The sequence below is a fragment of the Rhamphochromis sp. 'chilingali' genome (assembly GCF_963969265.1).
Source record: "Rhamphochromis sp. 'chilingali' genome assembly, chromosome: 6".
Taxonomy (NCBI): Eukaryota; Metazoa; Chordata; class Actinopteri; order Cichliformes; family Cichlidae; genus Rhamphochromis; species Rhamphochromis sp. 'chilingali'.
In genome coordinates this window covers 13,846,211-13,865,148 of record NC_137933.1, presented here as the reverse complement: position 1 = coordinate 13,865,148, position 18,938 = coordinate 13,846,211, and the positions used below count along the sequence as shown (strand labels likewise).

Here is an 18,938-nt window from a genome sequence, read left to right as displayed (position 1 = left end):
TATTTCTCTTGCTTGGTCTCTGCTCAGGACTGAGCAGAGGAGAGCAGGATGTTGCGTCTTTAAGAGTTAAGAAACTTGAAACCGTGTTTGCGCAACAATCATTGCGGCTCCCAGCCGCCAAAGTGTCTAGACTGGCACATGATGGCGGGAATCAACCAATGGCTCCAGAGCTTTCCTCTGGGGCCCCGAGAGAGAGAGAGAAAGAGAGAGAGTCAACACCAAACGAAAACCAAGGCGCTGTGACTTTGGTTTCAAAATAAAAGCGTAAAAGTTCCGGAAAATTGTATCTTTTAGAATCAGAATCAGAGAGACTTTTAATCCCAGTAGGAAATTGAGTTGAAGATATATACAACAAACGTCAAACACTCATATAAAAGGAAGTGTAGAAACAGAGATATTAACAGATAAATATTAAGATAAGTATAGAGATATAGGTGTAGATATAAATGTAAATATACATATAAATATAAAAGGACACAAATATTTGTGCACATATATGTCCAGAAATGTGTCTACACAAGAGCAAACAATCAAAAATAATACTATTAAATGTATAATGGCATTCTTTAATGAAAACAAGAAAGAAAGAAAAACTCCCAAGTTACTTTCAGGAAGTTTTACAGAAAATTCTGTTTACCTACGACACGCTTTTTAAACCTTATCCGTGGCAGTGGATTTGGCCTTTCTCACTCTACAGTGTGGATAAACGCTTTTGGATCCCCCCCCCCCCCCCCCCCCCCCCCCCCCCAACTTTCTCGTTTTAACTGCTGTATGTTTTATTTTGAAAAGTTACCATTGGATAATCCAGGTTTTATTCCGTTTGACTTGACTGAAGCTTGTGTCCGTGTGTGTTTGCGGGAGCGTGTGTGCACGTGTGAACGCGTGTGTTTGTGTGTGTGCGTCCGAAAAGTTCCTGCAGGGGAGTGGAGAGTGGAGTAATTCCAGCTCTCTTTAAAACAACTTCTCAGCACGGATTCCGTCCTGGAGTTTGGCACCGGAGTGTCCGATCATCTCTGCTTTGTCCCGGGACACTGACGCGGAGTTCCTGCATCCCACACAGCGACAGAAACCGAGATTTTAGTGTTGCAAGGATTTATTTTTCGAAGCCAAGGAACCACGAAGGGATCGAAGAGGCTCTAGTCTGGAAAGTCTGGAAAAGTTCTGAGTTTCTGATTGTGATGGTCTTTCTGTTCATGTAAGCTGATCCTGGCCCTTTGGGCGGTCTGACTATGTTCTGTGAATTGTGTGTGGGACCTTCAGAGTGTCGGGGAGTTAACGGCTTTGTGAGAGGGCAGGCGAAAGAAGTGGCTTAATTGAGTTGGCGACAGCAGGTCACTGAGCAGTGACTGCATGTAGCCTTCTCCCTCATCAGATGTTCGGTGATGTTTAACGCGATGCGTGATTGATCATTACCTTCTAATGCTGCGAGGAAGCCTGGAAACGGTGACCACCGGCTGCGCACGCTGTGCGCACCGTGCACAAACTCACGGTCTTGTGCGTCGAGTGTAAATCGATGTGGCATCTCCCGAGAAGCGGACGGGACCGACGGGACTCATCCGAAACTGTTTAGGTTATCGTATGTTCAAGTCGAGACGCCCAGGTCTTGTACGGCGACTCTGGAGAAGCCGTGTGGTCACCGAGAGCGACGGGCGGGATGGAAGCAGACGAGGTGAAGGAGAGCGGAACGGTGAGTGGGGCAGACACTCGGGTAAGCTCCACAGACACGAGCAGCGGTCGATGACACACACCGACACGGCTCCGGGACTCACGGGGGAGGCTGGAGACCTGACAGAGGGCGCGGAGAGAGAGGACGAGGAACAGCCCGACGATGACCGGGGTGCCATGTGCGTCCCGGAGCACAGAGGCTCCCGGCGAGGACAGGAGAGCGACAGCAGGACGGTGACGTGTTGTTTGTTTGGGGAATGGGATTTCAGACCTCGGAGCTCTTACTGGGCCGCGAGAAAAGACGGAGCTGGCCCCTGTCAGTGCGCACCGAGGCGTGGGGTTCTGGAGGAGGACCTTGCGAGCACCGCTCACGCTTTTTTGAAGAGACTCAAGGAGAGGTCTCTGGACGCCTTGGTGAAGGCTGTGGAGACCAAAGGAGGGATACCCGGCGAGTGCGTTATGGTGCCGAATACTGAGCTGCGGCTCGGTGCTCATCACATCTCTCCATACTATCTCCTTTGTAAGCTGTTCCGCTGGGGCGACCTGCCGCTCTCAGCGCGACTCAAATCGCTGTGCCACTGCCAGAGCTTCGGTGCGGTGGACAGCGCAAAGGTGTGCTGCAATCCTCATCACTACAGCCGCTTATGCGGGCCAGGTAAGGACACTGACACCGGAAGATAGGGGTTGTGGAATCAGAGAACATCGATCAAACTCATTAATCAGACATCATCCCTTAGAAAAGACCATTATAAATGCCTTAAACACCGAAATATCCACCAATATTCCAACCTCGAGATTGAGTTATCTGAAACCATCACACACACCTTCACGAGGGCCCCTGGTCTCCCCCCAGAATCCCCTCCAAGCTGATAGGCCTTGCAGAAAGTTAGTCTCATGCAAATAAAAAAAAGTGTATTTAATGCTATATAAAGATTGATGACCTGTATAACTACAGTATAACGAATAGCATAATATAATGGGGAATTCCAACAAATATGTATCGCTCGCCTGAGGCCTGCAGCTGAAGAAGAAAGTCAGTATTGTTAAAGTGTCGAGCATTTCTTTTCCTGCAGTTATTACAGATGAACTCATCATGCATTTGCAGGCGTCTAACTGGCTGCACTTCCAGCTGACAGTGCGAGTCTGTTTTTTCTTCTAGTGTTTTATCGTCTGTCTTACAGGTTTATGGTCTATTCATAACTCTTTTTTTTTTTTTTTTTTAACTTTGGGCAACCATTACTTTGGTCCTTCTGCACATTCCAATTACGTTACACGCTTATTTCAATTTTCGCAAAAACTCTGGCGCTTCTCACATCATCCAAATGGAGGTCGCACTCAAGTTGCACTTAGGCTCTTTTTCCTCTGACAAGGAGGTCCTCCTCTTGTTATTTAGGTTAAGGAGTGCCGATAATATACAGTTTGCATAGTGCTGGCGCCAGACTGACTCGCTGGGTATCTGACTGACTGAGGACTCCGGCAATTACTGGCTCTGCTCTTAAAGGGGCCGCAGCCACAAACTTGTGTCCACTTTGGAGTGAAGGATTTATTCCAGCAGCAGCAGAATTATGGAGCTTTCAAAGCCGCTTTAACACAAAAGTCATAATGAGAGCTTGTATGAAAGAACGGAAAGATAATGAAGAAGTAACAGGGGGTAAAAACGAAGCAAAGGCTTTTAAAAGTGCATCAGATAAAGACGCAAATATATTGTCTAGGGTGAAATACTTAACTGGGGGTCTGATGCAATGTGACTCGTGTTGATTAAGCATATTTATTTAAAAAGCTCCAAAGGAATTCCAAGATATGAGCTGTGCAAATATTCCCCACGCTTTAAGTTTTTTCCTTGATCTAGGGTAGAAGGTATGTCGATACAAAGTGAAATTACAGACACACACAGCCTTATGAACATATTTTCCCATGAAAAATAACACAGTGTAAAGTTGATCTGCAGTGCTGCATTCAGGTCTTGCATGTGTTACCATTTGATATAACAACAGGTATGTTTAAAGACTTCCCTGAGGAGAAAATACTTTTTATGTGAGTGTAGGCTCTAGATTTTTTTCTTTTTAGGGGGGGGGGGGGGTGTTAAGCAAAATGTCTTCAATTTTGAACTGACAGACAGAGTTCGACATGTTACATTCTTGTGTGCCTCCTTGCATAATTGTGCATCTCGTAAAACCTCGTGGACTTCATGCAGCTTTACGATATGATTAATAAAACAGTAATGAACTAACCGTGCATACTGTGCGTGGCAGTCTTCATTGAACCTTTAGTTTAACCTCATGTTTTTTGGCTGTTCTTACAGAATCGCCTCCACCTCCATACTCTCTGTCCCGTTCAGATGAACACAAGCCACTGGGTGAGTTTGGAAAAAAAATGGCCACCACAAAACAAAGTAGGAAAGGAGTTCATTATATCTTTCATCTGAAAATTCAGACTTTATTTGATATAAGACACTTGTGCTGAAAGAGACACATGATGGTGTTGTGTTATGATAAAACAGTCCCCTGTTTCATTGATCTGACAATTATGCTTTCAGATTAACGGATTGATTAATCATTTTGTGCACTGTCAAAGAAAGTCCAAGGTGTCCTATCGACAGTCTAACAATCAGCGAAGCTTGAGCTTTAATGACGAGAAGATTTTTATTGTTTGATAAAGGATTCAAGGAGTGCTTGATTACCAAAATCATAGTTGGGGGAAAAAATTAACCTGGATCTCACACTTCTCCTGTATGCCTTTGCTTTTTCTTACATTTCCCAGACTCATCTCTGTCTTACACTGAAACTGCGCCACCCCTCTTCTCCAATCCGCCTCTCAATATGCCAAGAGACTACACAGGTGAGTAACTTGCATAATAACTGCTGGCTTTTTTGCTTTTCCTGCAGTGCATGGTGAAGAAAGCTGATTCTGAAGAAAGGAAAAGTTCTCACAATGAAGTTTGGAAGCACAAATGGGGAAAAAGTTTTTGAGACAGGCATCCCGTCTGAATGTTTACATAAAAGCCAAATTATATTTGCTGGTGGTGTTATGTTGTGCTTTTCCCCTGTTTTCAAAGGCCGCAAAGGCAACAGAAAACTCCGCTGCATAAAGCTTCTATTGTCAGAGAGGCACGGAGGGCTCGGTGGGGGTCTGGGGTCTCGCTATCTAGATGCCACAGCAGTGTAGGCTTTCTGTCTCTCTTTCCCCCGTCTATGCTTTCTGCACAGCAAAATATTTCACTGCGACGAAGCTGCAATAAGATCCCTGTGCATACTCTCAATCCCCTTTTGCCTCTCTAACCACCCATCCCCCTCTTTCCCTCTTTCTTCCCTCAAATCCCTTCATTCCTCTCTGCAATTGAGCAGTGGAAAGAGGCTGGCACTTTGGGGGCGGGGGAGCCGAGCGGCTCTGATGAGGCGGCGATGTAGAGCTCTGTGTGTGTGTGCGGACGCGCGTGTGTGTATGCGGTAAAGGGGGAGAAGGGGCTCAGGGCTGCTTTGGACAGGAAACAGCCCCCTCTAGATGATGAAACTGGAGCTTTATTTGTTTACGTGCTGGGGTTGGGTGGAGAGGTCCTCACAGTGTTAGAAGAAACCCACAAACCTACTCGATCAAGCCTCCCCGAGCTCGCTTGTGGACGGTGTTGAAAGGTGAATGGGCAACCTATGAAGTCTGCGTAGTGTAGCCATGGTATCGTTGACCTTTATGAGGAGTCACTGAGGATTTTCTTTTTGGAGGAGGGGGTTGTTGTGCCCAGAAGTTAACTGGAGACCTTTAGTTAAAGTTGATGTTGGAAGCAGAAGCAGTATATTGAGTTGTTATGCGCGTTTTCCAGGGGCAGAGCCTTAGCCAGCTTTTTTAGCAATACTGAGGTCGGCAGTCCTCCCAAAGCACACGTCACCCCTCTCAGAAGAGTTTGAGCTGAAATGCGAGCAAGAAGATGCTTTAATTGCAAATAATATAAACTGTCCACCTGCATTCACCCTACAAATCAGTTTTCTGTTGAACACCATCATGAATGTGTAAGATTGCTTTTTGGATAGTTTTGGAGAAGTCATCCACAGTTGTTTATCAATGACTAACAGTCACTGCACACTTTCTGAGTTCAAACAATTTATCTGATTTGTGAAAGTGTACTTATTTTAGCAGACTGTGTCCCAAATCATCCACACTCGGTCAGAAGTCCATCAAATGTCAAGTTTTTGACTTTCTGAGTAATGAGTGAGGGGGAACCATCTATTGTTTGCCTGTCTATATGAATGGAAGTGTATCAGCTTCCTTACAACATGTGGTGTGTCGAGTGTATAGACAAGTTAGCTTGTGTGTGTGTGTGTGTGTGTGTGTGTGTGTGTGTGTGTGTGTGTGTGTGTGTGTGTGTGTGTGTGTGTGTGTGTGGTCTCTGATCCCCTGCCCCCCACCCCAGCACTCTGGAGCCGAGAACCAGAGCGGAGGCCAAGAGGCATGAGTAGGAGTGAGACTTGGGTAAACAGAGGCAGCCAAGAAATCTGCATGTAGCTTTTGTTGTTAGCTCTGACAGGTTAGAGGACTCCTGTTTTGAGCTACAAGCTGGGTGAATAACAGGAAGTGAGCTGAACGCGAAGCCTACTTAAACATGTATCAGAATGAGCGTAGCTGTCACAACCTCCCCCCGAAAAAACCCCTTGATGTTGGTAAGATCTTTCAAGAGTGCAAATTAATCTCTTTTATTGTGCAGGTAATCCTTTGGCATATCATCTAAAGCTTGCAGTGTTTTTTTTAGGACAAAAACAAGCATTGGACATGTGCTTTGGCACTTTAGCATCTTTTTTCATTCCTTTAAAAACCAGCTGTGTACTCACAGCTTTAAAAAAAAGTGCAACAGCAGGGTGTGGTCCATACATACCTTTGCCCTGGCCTCTTTTATCATTCAATCAGTTAACGTTCCCTTTAAACCACAACAAACAGATCTGCCTTGAAAAAGAGTGTTTCTGCTGGAGGTTTAGTAGACTTATATCTGCTGGGATCGTCCCCCTGTGACTCCAACGAAATGTGCCGTTCAGCTGCTTGTGTGTGTTGTGTGTGTATGACAGGGAGAGAGACAGGGAGGAATTTCTGTCTGACTCGGTGATAAGATCGTCTCAAAATACTCGCATAGGGGTTCTATCAGGGCAAACACACACACACGCTTTCACCAATCACGCGATTTGTTGGAGGGGATTTTTCCTCTTTGTACCTTTAAAATCGATGTATAACTGAACAGGCCTGCTGAGTACTGTACTTGAAGGTGTGTGCTGGCTTTTCTCTGATTCTTCTGACTGTAAGTTTTTCTCTTGTAGCTTGGAATGAAATTTGCTTTTTCACGCACGGACAGTGTTGTGGCTGTCAGTTTGGAAACGTAATGAAATTTGGTCCTAATGTGGATGAGACTAATAAATGGCTTCCACTTAGCATAGCCAATGGGTCAAACTAAAAAACAAAGAGGTCTTATTAGCCTGAGCTGACATTAAAAGTTAAGGTGGTAGTGTAACCGGTCTGTTCCTGCATTGTGTCTGACACTGAAAGACCTCCAAGTAAAAAACGTGCCCACTTCAGCTCCTATAACCAAATATAAATAGGACGAGAGTTAGCTCAACCCACGCCAACTAACAAGCTAGCAAGGCTTATCTGTTCATGCTAGCATTAGCATTGCCTATACACATACGCCGCACACACGTACCACATATTCACAGCATCTAAAAAAGACAGGCGTAATTATGACAATAATGAACCAAAAACACACAATCAGAAACATCAGGGTGGATAAAAATATAATTAGTGTTGGAAAAGAAATGAAACTGACCTCTCCCACAGGGGAATCGAAGAAAAGGGGAAAAGCCCAAAGGGGTACCCCAAATTTATAGGGTTGCACCAAAGAAGAAGAAAAGGATAAGAATAATGAAGATAACTACAGGCTTGGAAGTCCTAAAAGTCAGATATACCAGGAACAGTTTGGGGTTTCGAACACATTTTATGTAATTATAACAATATGTAATTTATGACCCGATTACATTAGCACATTTGTGTCAGCTGTACAGGTTAGCTTCTACAAGCTGTAGCTGTGTTCTAAAGTTTGATATGGAGGAATTTAGTATTGACAGCATCTGCACAGAAATGTTAGAGCCTTTTCTGATTTCAGGGAAAAAATATTGTTTGATTTCTAACAATAATAGACTTGGTACCTGATGGTTACCTGCTTTGGCATAGTTGGCTGGACAGATTCATGGTTTCTTAGAGCAGTGCTCATTGGTTTCATAGGCAAGATGAGCGGCCAATCAAAAACAGCTATCAAAATTTAAACGTATAACTTATTTGAATTACTGTAGCAGTTAAAAAAACAATTTTTTTTGAAAGGTCTCGATAACAGAGGGCTGATTGTACATTATTGTCGTAATCTTCGCTGTTGTATGTGAGAACCCTGGGCAATGAGTTCTGTTTGTGGTTTGTTTAAAAGTGCTGATTTCACAATGCATCCATCCTTTTCTTGTAAAACTGGAAAACAATAAATCTATCTGAGGGGGGAAGCAGTTAAACGTATACTCCCAAACTAATGTAGTACATCTAGAAACAAAGACCTACACTTGATGGTGTTGCAAATTAGTTGGAACACATTTGTTGTCTGGCTTTAGTTTAAAAACAAAAATAAAATGTGCTCCTGCACTGTATGTAAGTCTTTTGTAAACTCTAATGTAGTAACGCTGTACAAAGAGTTTCATTTTTTCGCCAAAGGTAAATGCATCTGATTAAATTTAATTCATGGTGTAATATAATTGTATAACTATGATAATCCCAACACTAGTTGCAGATTTCCATACATCGAATAACAACTTGCAAACCTGCTTTTTAAATACTGAGAAAGGCAATAAATAGAGAGCTGAGTGTAGCTTCTCCGGTGTCAATCAGCAGTCAGGATGTGCCATTTACTGGATAAAAACAGAGCTAAGTGACATTCCCATCCAAACACGAATCAGATGACATCAAGACAGTTTCTGGCCATCATGTTAAAACTCGCAGCGTAACAACATGCTAACTGTTACCATGTTGACTCTAGCACATAAACTCTAGCATTTGGTGTTAGCAGCTAATTCTGATGCACTAAAGTCATGCAGAATTGCAGAATGAGGTTTCATATTATTAATAAGCGGTCCCCTGTCATCACACCATCACATAGCCAAAAAAAGTAAGGATTTTATAGGTGTAGCTCATTTGGAAAACCTTTATTAGTAAGTTAAAATACAAACAAATGTATTTTTCCTCCCCACTGTCGCCAAGTGCTTGGTCAGAGGAGACTGTTTGATTGTTGGGTTTTTCTCTGTCTTATTGTAGAGTCTTTACCCTACAATATGACGTACCTTAAGGAGACTGTTGGTGTGATTTTGTGCTATATAGATACAATTGAATTGAAATTAACTGAATTTGCGATTATCTCAATTCTCATAATTTTATTTAGGCTGACTGTTGTCGACTCTTTCTTTAGTTTATTTCGTGCTGCTTCACGCGCATGTTTAAACACTGCGTGCAGATGCATCTTACTCACATTTTCAGCACGTAACATAAAATGTATCATAAAATGTAAATACTTACATTCAGCCTTGGGATAAATGTTATATTTTTGGCATAGATGTTGTGTTTCAGCTGCTTTCTTGTCCTCCTGGTGTGTAATGAGTATAACAAGCTCGTTTTACTAGCATTTCAGTGAGCACTGTGTATGTTACTCACCACATTGTCAAGTGTGCCATATGCAGATTCATGTACATTTGACGCAACTGAGAGTGTAGCTAAACAGTGCCAAGAGTTTGTGATTTCTTTGCCATCTTTCACCATATGACATTCTTGTGCATGTCAAACATTTGCTCGTCTTCTTGTCATTAGCCCCTTGGCTTTTGAACATGTGGAAACAAGTAAGGCAATGATACTTAGAGGACATTAGTATGGCCTGGATGAAATGAGGTAAGACAAGAGGACTGGTCCCTTTTTGCCCTCAGTAATCATATTTTGGGGGCTTGTTTGGTTAAGCAGAGCAAGGTATCAGCCAAACATCCTGTCTCAAAGCCCTGTCTGCACTCACAGCAGCATTAACCCCATGAATTGGCCCTTTGACTGATGTGGCACGGCCTAGGAATGTTGGGAAATTGGGAAGGTGAGGGGGAGCGGGGTCTCCGAGTAAAAGGAGTAGGTGGGGGATAAGGGGAGGAGGGGGTCTGACTCTTGGGAGTGACATGTGATACATGTTTGAACATATCGCCGTTAATACTTAAGAAACGTGGAGTGGAACTGACATTCTTGGAAGTTTGGAAGCAGGCAGTTTTAAGAGTTTTGACAGTGCTCCCATGCTACGTTTAGCTCAGAAGGTTTTGGGGAATTCGCCCACCAAAGCGATGCTGCTCTCAAGTAAAGGCTTTACTCTCAGAAGTAGAATATTAAATTAGATACCTAGATTAAACAAAACAAAAAATGTTATCACTTTCAGATGCTTGATGAATTGTTCAAAGACACAAAATAAACACCCGCATTCTGCCGTGTCCGGTGAGAATCCCTCTGCCTCCGCCTGAATGGGTCCTCCCGGTGACCTGAATCTCCAGTCTGTTTGCTGGCACGCGTACAGCACTTGCTCCTATGCCTGACTGAGACACATTAGACTATGGAATTCAACATCAAGTGCCGGCCCATTAACCATTTGCCATTTCCTCAAATATTTTCCACTGCGCCTCTTTTTCACTACAAGCAGCCGCATGGGTGAGGACGCAGCACACAACTTGCTCAGTTTATTGTGTTTGTGACCTTTTTTTTTCTTTTTTGTAACACATTTTGGACTGAATGCCATGTTATTACAGCCCTGCTCCCAGAGAAAATACAGCAGTGAAGGGAATATCTGGAAGAGCTGACAAGTTCTGGATGTGGCATTTCTCTCAGTTGGAGAGCACCATTATTAAACTTTTCATGGTTTTTATTTTGCAGTTTAATTCTGCAGTGCTCTTCCTATAACTTTGCCCTTTTGTGGCTTAAACCAAAGCACAGACCAGGTTAACATCTGAAAGAAAAGTAACAAATAAGAGTAAAGTTAGATTTCAGATTTTTCAGGATAGCAAACAAATCTTAAAAAGCAACAGAAAAAAAAAAAATATATATATATATCAAATCAAATCAAATCAAATCACTTTTTATTGTCACATCACATGTGCAGGTACATTGGTACAGCACATGCGAGTGAAATTCTTGTATATATATATATATATATATATATATATATATATATATATATATATATATATATATATATATATATATATATAAAGGGCTATAAAGGGTTAATGCTTTGTATAGATGGACTTTCTGATAGCAGACCCAGAACATGTCAGCCACACTTACCAAACCCTCCAGGTTCCCTTATTTTATTTCCCTATAGAAAAAAAATAGAGGGGTTTAATACTTTCCAACTTTTAAAAAAGATTTCATTTCTTCTGGCTCTGTCTCAAATGTAATCAAAAAGCTGTAAAATCTGTACTCACTGAGTGTCCGAAGCTCTAGTTTTGACACGTCACGTGTGTCACATCGCCTGTTGGGGCGAAGATGCCCCCCAAAAGCAGCCAACATGAATTATAGCGTATGTGAGCATCTGAGGTCCCTGCGCCTAGAATAGATTGCTTGAGCGGGTTGTGTTTTCTTGATTTTCTTTTTCATTATGATAGATGCGGCAGTAGTGTGCATATGTTTAAACGCCGTGTGCAGATGCATCTCGCAGACATTTCTAAATGAAGCAAAGTGAATCAGCAGGCTTCCAAGTTCATACACTAAGAAGACGTTACATATTTGTAGCCATCCTGGTGATTAAGCAAAGGTTGTTGTTTCATTGTTCACAAAAACCTTTTCTCCTCGCTTTCATTATCTCTTCTGCTCTTGCTCCCTTCCTGCCCTTACTGAAGATCCATCTCTGCTGTTGCTTCTCCACAGTTCTTCTGCTTGCTTTTTGCTCTCGTAGTCTTGCTCTCCTCTCTTTCAGCCCATGTTGTCAGGCAATCACAATTTAAAATAAGGTTTAAATTACAGGACTGGCTGTGGCTTTCCGTTGTTCCCTCAGAGTTTTTGCCAACTCGCAATTTGGCTTTTAATGGAATCCTGCCATGCTGCTGAACCTAAAGATTCTTTGCAGATGTCGACAGACTCTGACTCTATGAAATGTAAGAAACTGTCGGCAGCACCGTGAGCTCCAAAGGCAACCCTGAGCTAAGACGCACGTTAATTAATATTTGTAGGTATTTTCAGGACTTGTAGCCGCCTGTTCACCCCGCTTTGGAAATCACTTTTGACAGCATTTGTCATCATTTGATTTTGATGACCGAATGACGAGAAATAGTAAATGTGCTCTTGCACATGTCGCCCTCCGCTAAACGACTGCAGGCCCTCGTGTCACCTCGCTTTCGGTCCACACTCCCGCGTGCACGTCTGAGCTGGAGTTTCACATTCTGATAATTCTCCCAAATTACATTTTAGTGGAATTCCATAACTAATTCTTCATAGTGGAACAAATGGATCTATTCCACCAATAAATGCGTGTAATTATGTTGTGAGGAGTGAAGGCCATATAGTCGGACCACGTGAGGCTCAATGAGAGACTTGTCAACTTGACCCCTGTGACTGGCTGAGGGGAGGGTGGGTGGGGGGGAGGAAGTGTTGAGGAAGAGGGCCTGTCCAGGAATGTGTTGGGAGGGGAGAGTTGTCAACTACCGAGCTCTGAAGCAGCCCTGCGTCTGCTTTTCGTGCCTCCGTTCAGACGTTAATCATCTTTCTTTGAGTCATTTGTGCACTTTAAACTATGCATTGTCTTAAGCAAGCCAGATTTAAGACTCTAAGTCTTTAGTGGTGATGACACCTGCGTATGTATCTCTGGTGGCTCTGTAGGTGCACGCACAGTTGCATGTATAGGAGAAGCACAATGGGAATAAAAAGGTAAAAACTGACCACAGATGAGATCATCTTGCAAAGCCAACTGTGTGTAAGCCATTTACTTTCACAATTTTTTTTTTTATGGCCAAGGTGATGGCATAAACGCGACAGTGGAGTTGTCCAGGATGCGAGTTGTATGCAAAACCTGAGACATTCCTTGGCTCGAGTTGTTTGGCACTTTGAAGTAGCAGCAGAAATGCAGGAAGCTCGTTACTTTCGCTCTTCCTTTCTAAACCGCCTCCGAGCACTTCTCCTTAGGAATTTTACAGGGACACACTGTAACTTTACTTCAGCTCAGTCGGGTCGGTCCAAAGGACGTCTCCAGCTGGCGAGGCCAGGTTTGTGTCTCTTGTGCCGTTAAACACGAGACATCTCCAGTCACACACCGCTCCATCACACAGATCCACTTCACAATGGAAAAAAAAAGAGGGAGAAGGAATGAGTGTGTGTGTGCAGGAATGCGTGTTTGTGCGCGTGTGTGAGCAAGAGCCCCACTGTGTTCGACTGTAAAGGCCACGTCTGGCGATAAGGCAGCCCGCTGATGGTAGAGATAGTCGAGACGCCAGCTTAAATGTGGCTTGCTGGATTGAAGTTTTTTCCCTGTAATGATAGTTGTCTCAAACAACATAGAATCTACCATTTGTAGGCAGGGAGGGGTGTCTCTCTCTCTTTCTCCCTCTCACTTTTTCTCTGTTTTTCCCCCACCTTATTTGATTTTATTTCTACTCTTTTAGGATCTTTGGCATTAAGTTGAATCAAAACAAAGCATTTTAAAGGCAACCGACGATGGTCAGTAGATAAATTCTATCCTCCCTTCTCGTCCCTCTGTCCCCCTCACACTCCCTCCTCATCCCTGCCCGCCCCCTTCCCAACCCACCCACTTCTTTCAGCACAGTGGAAGAGTCTAATAACTGGAGGGGAATCTAATCCTTGGCACTGGATGAAAGACGAGGGTCTCCCTCCCTCCCTCCCTCTCTTTCTCACAGTCTCTTTCTCTCTCTTCATTTTTTCCTTGGATGCTGGTTATGCTTGGCAGGTTCTCGCTCCCTCTCGTTCCCCCGCTCCCTCTTTCAGTCTACCCAGTCTCCCTTTTCCTCTGTCTCTCTCTTTTTTACTCCTCTGCTTCCCGTCTTTTCCTGCACAGCTTTATTCCTCTCTTCTCTCCAGGTTACAGTTTGGAGGAGGAAGCCTCCACTGTTCAGACTGGAGTAAGAGAAAACAAAGCAGGAAGTTTGGAGGAAGTTAAAGTAGCTTTACAGCTATAGACATGTAAACAGCCAGCTTATTAGCGTGTTTGCTTCACATATGTAAGACCCAAAATATGTTCATAACCAATTAAGCTTTTATGCATCATTTTGTCTGCTGAGGGAGCGTCACATCATATTCCCAACATTGTTACAGGAGGGAAAACAGAGAGATGCGGAAATGTGAGATAAAAGATGAGTGCTGGCGTCCTCGTTTGAAGTCCAGGTTTAACAATCTGTGAGCATCCGGCAGGAAACTGACTGTCTGACCTCTGAACTTTGATTGCCACTGCCTTTTACTTTGTTTGTGCAGTAAAGTTGCAGCTTGTTGTCGTGTATATTCCCACCTTTGTTCAACCCCTAAAGTTCAGTGGGCGTCTCGGTGAGATTGGCACTAAGAGACAGCGATTTTGAAATGAAATAACAAAAGCTACTTATCTAATTGGTAAACAGGGCTGTTAAATAGAGGTTGGCTTAAATGCTTGCAGGACTTTGTAATTGCTGCCAGCCCACGTACAGATGCGGGCATGCATGCACACCAACAAAGTCCCACAGACACACACACACACAGCTTTTTGACTTCCTCCAGTTGAATATAAACATGCTGATAACCTCCAGCTTCAACCCCTCTTTAAAAATTCCATTGAAGAAGTCAGTTGCCCTCCTCCCTCCCTCCTTCATCGTTCTCACACAAGCTGGTTACACCTTTACTTGGATGATAGCCAGGCCGAGCGTGATGACACCGAGGACTCTGCCAGAAACATTAAACATGCCTCGCTGTCAAAATGCTGGTGGAAATTTTGATCTAGTGTTTTGAACTTTACAGCAGGTCAGTCATTCTTAAATTTAATAAAGTCTGCACAAGCACACTTCAGGCGTGCATGAGACCATAAATAAAGAGAGCAGGAGGAGATCTAAATTCTTATGAGTGCTCATGTCTTCTAGCTGCTGCCTCTTATGTTTCTATTTCCAATATACTATCCAGCTATGAATACTGAGGGTGTCTGAAACGTAAAAAAGCCAGCCTTTAAAACCATATTATTTGCCCCATCATTCATCATATGATTGAAATTAAAGTGTGCCGTGCCTTTTGAAAGAAAACCTTAAAAGTTCCAGTTTGTTTTAAGTCTTCTTTGGGAATTAAGTTGATCGTGAGCTCATAAAGTCTCCCTGTGTTTCCCCAGACATGTTTGCGTTGCCTTATTACAGGGAAGAGCATGGCTTGTAAAAGTGTGTGTTTGTGTGTGCGTGAGCGAGCCACGAAGAGATAGAGTGGGAGAAAGAGAGAGATCCTAGCTAGCCGTGCAGCCCGCTCTCTTATTGGAGAGCTGTAAAAACTGCAGTCCGCAGGAGTTGCCAGCCTGGAATTCACTAATGACACACGTGGGCCTCAGATGAGAAGTGCAATTTTGTGTGTGTGTGTTACAGTCATACTGTTTGGATCAGAGGGCTCAATTTGTGTGCGTACGTGGGCATGTGTGAGGCCCTGTCTCATCATTTTCTGTGTATGTTTGTGCTCGTGTGCAACCACTCACATCTCTTCTACATTTACCAACCCTTCTTCTCTGAAACCCCTGAAATGAAAATGGCCGGGGCATAAACACAAAAAAGATCTCGGCCCTCGTTTCACTTTCTTCTTTTAAAGCAACCCGCCATTGGGAGAAAGGCTGCCGCCATTTTGGCCCCTGGTAAATGAAGTCGAGGGTTTTTTCGCTGGAATATGAAAGGAATGGGGCCACAGGCACATGGGTCTTTAAATCTTCTGTGTCAATAGAGTCTCTGGAGCAAAATAATGGCATCACTCTGTGTGGGAGTTAATGTGAGCTGATAGCATGAGGGCTGGGGGGTCAAGGGTTCATGGGCTTGCGCTAGGTTGACAGAGAGCTGAATGCTTTCCACCCCAGACACCCCGCTCTAAAACCTCCTCTTTAACTCCGGGCCTGAAAGAGGCTTGCAGAGGGTGACAGTGAGGAGATGTCAGTGGAGTTAACAGTTTTAACCCCCTTTTCAAAATACCGCAACAGGCGACTAACTAAAGGGAAGAGCATGCATCCATGCAGCTGAATGGGTATAAAAATGATGTGAATCATTTACAGCATCGAGTATTGGGACATTTTGTTTATCATTTATCAGGGGAGGGAGACCGTGGTCAACACTCATGTCCATGTGTTCTTTTTTTTAATTGTTACAAAAGAGGAAACAATCCAAGAGATGCATTTAGGACATCCAGAGAATGCTAATTTTACATGAAAGACAAACTAGAAACAAAATAACAGCATTCAAGGAAGCACAAGGAATTTGAGATGGTCCCCTCTATCATCACGGTCCTTCCTCTAGAGCTCAGTCAAAGCAAATAAATGTTCTATAGTACTGAGATGTGGTAACTTAGGTAAGCCCCTTTTAACCGTATGCTGTAACCATTCACGCCATTCAGCAATTGCGGGCTGCATTGACCCGAAGTGTGGTAACATTTCTCGGGAAGTTGCATCGTGAGTTACAATGTAGATTTCCAGAAGAAGTCCAGTCTAATGAACTGTGGGTGCATTTTCACACATCAAACTGTGCTAAAATAAAGCCTTTCTCCACTTCCTAGAAAGTGATTTCCTGCTTTCAAAACAGGCATGTTTTCTGTGGCCGCGTGAAACCTGCTGTAGTTGTGTTAGTCTGATATATTTTGAGTGAAGAGGTTGTACTTAAACAAGATTTTAACACACAAGGTTCACACAAATTGACGACCATCAACTTAAAAAGTGAAGTAGATCGACTGATAGCTACTTCCCATTATTCCTTTTATTGATGAGTCAGAACAGATTTCAGGGATAGCAATATAAAGATCCATTTATGATGTTCTGATGTTGTTTACTTGTGCTCAGCAGCTAAAATGTCTTTTATATCATCTCACACTGATAGAAAAATTAAATACACTTTACTGCTACGACCATTACCTCATTCACTTCCTTTCCTTTCCTCTTCAGACACTGGTACCTCCATCGGCTCGGTGACCTCTGGCGGACATCGCTCTCACTGGTGTAGTGTTGCTTACTGGGAGCAGCGCACACGCGTGGGTCGCCTTTATCCAGCCTACGAGCCCTCACTCAGCATCTTCTATGACCTACCTCAGGGCACTGGCCTCTGTCTTAGCCAACTCCAAGCCAACGCCTACCATAGCCGGCGTGACGACCCAGGGAGCCACAGCTTGTTAGGTCATCACGGACATCACAGGCACGGAGGGAGCAGCAGCAGCAGTGTGCAGCAGATACGCAGTAAAATTGGTTTCGGCATCGTTCTGAGTCGCGAGCCGGACGGAGTTTGGGTGTACAATCGCAGCCAGCACCCGGTGTTTGTTCACTCGCCCACTCTGGACCCGCCCAGTGCTCGAAGGCTAAACGTGAAGAGGGTGATGCCGGGCTTTTCTCTCAAGGTGTTCGATTATGAGTGCTCCAGCTGGATGGCAGAGCACAGCGTAAAGCCCGAGAGCCAGGAGGGGCCCTGGGACCCCCACAGTGTTCGCATCAGTTTTGCAAAAGGATGGGGGCCCTGCTACTCCAGACAGTTCATCACTTCCTGCCCCTGCTGGCTGGAGGTGCTGCTCAATAACCACAGATAGCACGCACACACACGCTCATAGACTCACAGGAAGCGTCCTGGTCCAGTATCCTAATTGTAATCTACCTAGATTTAATATAAAATTTATATATTATATAAAATATATTATACTTGTAAATATTTGAGTCATTTTTACAATGCAATTATTTATGTATAGTGTAATGTGTACATGAACAAAATAAAAAGGAACAAGAATATGCACTTTTGCCTCTATATATACATTACAGATTCTCAGCGTCGTTTCGCAAACATAAATATGAAACTCTCATGATTTAGCAATTCCATTGAAAAGTATGCCACACACACATTGTCAATAAAGTCTTTGTATGAAGTGAATGTTTCCGTCATGTTCTTGAGTGCTTGTACCTGAGCTTTGGCTGGCTTGCTTGACTTGTATGCACATGCAGGTTTATAACATTGTCATTAACAGGATCCATTAAAGGTGAGTAACTCATTCCTGAGAAAGGTTGTTAATGTTTGAACTCAACAACCAAACAAGCACGCCTCTTCCTTCAGTGCAATCGACTTTACATAAAAGATGCACAGAGCCACTGAAACACCATCGACTGGTAAGTAAAATTCTGTCTTGAAGCCTCTGAGCTTGTTAGTCATTGTCATTTCCATCTTGGTGTTTTGAATTGAGGTCTGATGAAGGAGCTGTGGACCTGACCTTCATACTGAAGACACGCCACACTCATACGATGTGAACTGTTAACTACAAGGTAGCCCAACCTAATGCACACCCTGCTTTGGCATGAGGTCATTATCCCATAGACTTCAATACCATCAGACTTCTCTGCGGAGCCATGGTAGTCCTCCACCCCCTGTTGAATATTAGAAACAATTGACATTTAAGAGACTTCCACATCAGCTTCTGTCTTCACGCGATGGTAAGTAACTCATCAAAAGGTCTTGCCCTCAAAACCACAGGTCTGCTTCCTGCATACATTTCAAGTGATGCTAAAAACTCAGCAAGCTAACAATGGAGAAACATTCCAGGTTTGTAGTTTCTTGTTTTCATGGAGGAAGCTGAACACATACAATGTAATCATACTAATAATGTAAGTATGCACAAACACAATAGAGAAGTCCGCTGAGAAGAAAAAGGGGACTATTAATAAATGTATAAGCATACCAGATAAACCTTATATAAGTTTTCGTTTTTTGGAGGCAACGATTTTGCATAGTTTTTTTTTTAAGTTCTGGGAACTAATTAGATTTTACAGTGGCAGATATTTCGTCTGTTTTTTTGTTTGTTTTTAACCAGAGCAGAACAGATAGTTCACACTCCCAAAAAGTTGATTCTTTGATCAGTGTTGCTGATCAATGGTCATGAAAATTTGCATATTAATGATCAAGAAACTGATCTCACAGCACGTTGTTCGCCAGTGGGCTAGTTTCAGTCATTCTGTAAATGTACTGTTTATAGGATTGGGGAAACCTGCAGTCAGCTGAGACTGAAGAAGTCACTTGGATGAGTAACGA

General features: G+C 43.4%; 1 protein-coding gene across 1 annotated transcript; it reads left to right on the top strand.

Annotated features, from left to right (window-relative positions):
- Positions 1-846: 846 nt before the first annotated feature.
- LOC308398585 (mothers against decapentaplegic homolog 6-like) lies at positions 847-17,781 on the top strand. The gene is made up of 4 exons (XM_080885322.1): positions 847-2,320; positions 3,968-4,021; positions 4,426-4,503; positions 16,823-17,781. The coding sequence occupies exons 1-4, from the start codon at positions 1,579-1,581 to the stop codon at positions 17,452-17,454; spliced, it is 1,506 nt and encodes a 501-aa protein (XP_080741448.1). The 5' UTR covers positions 847-1,578; the 3' UTR covers positions 17,455-17,781.
- Positions 17,782-18,938: the final 1,157 nt, after the last annotated feature.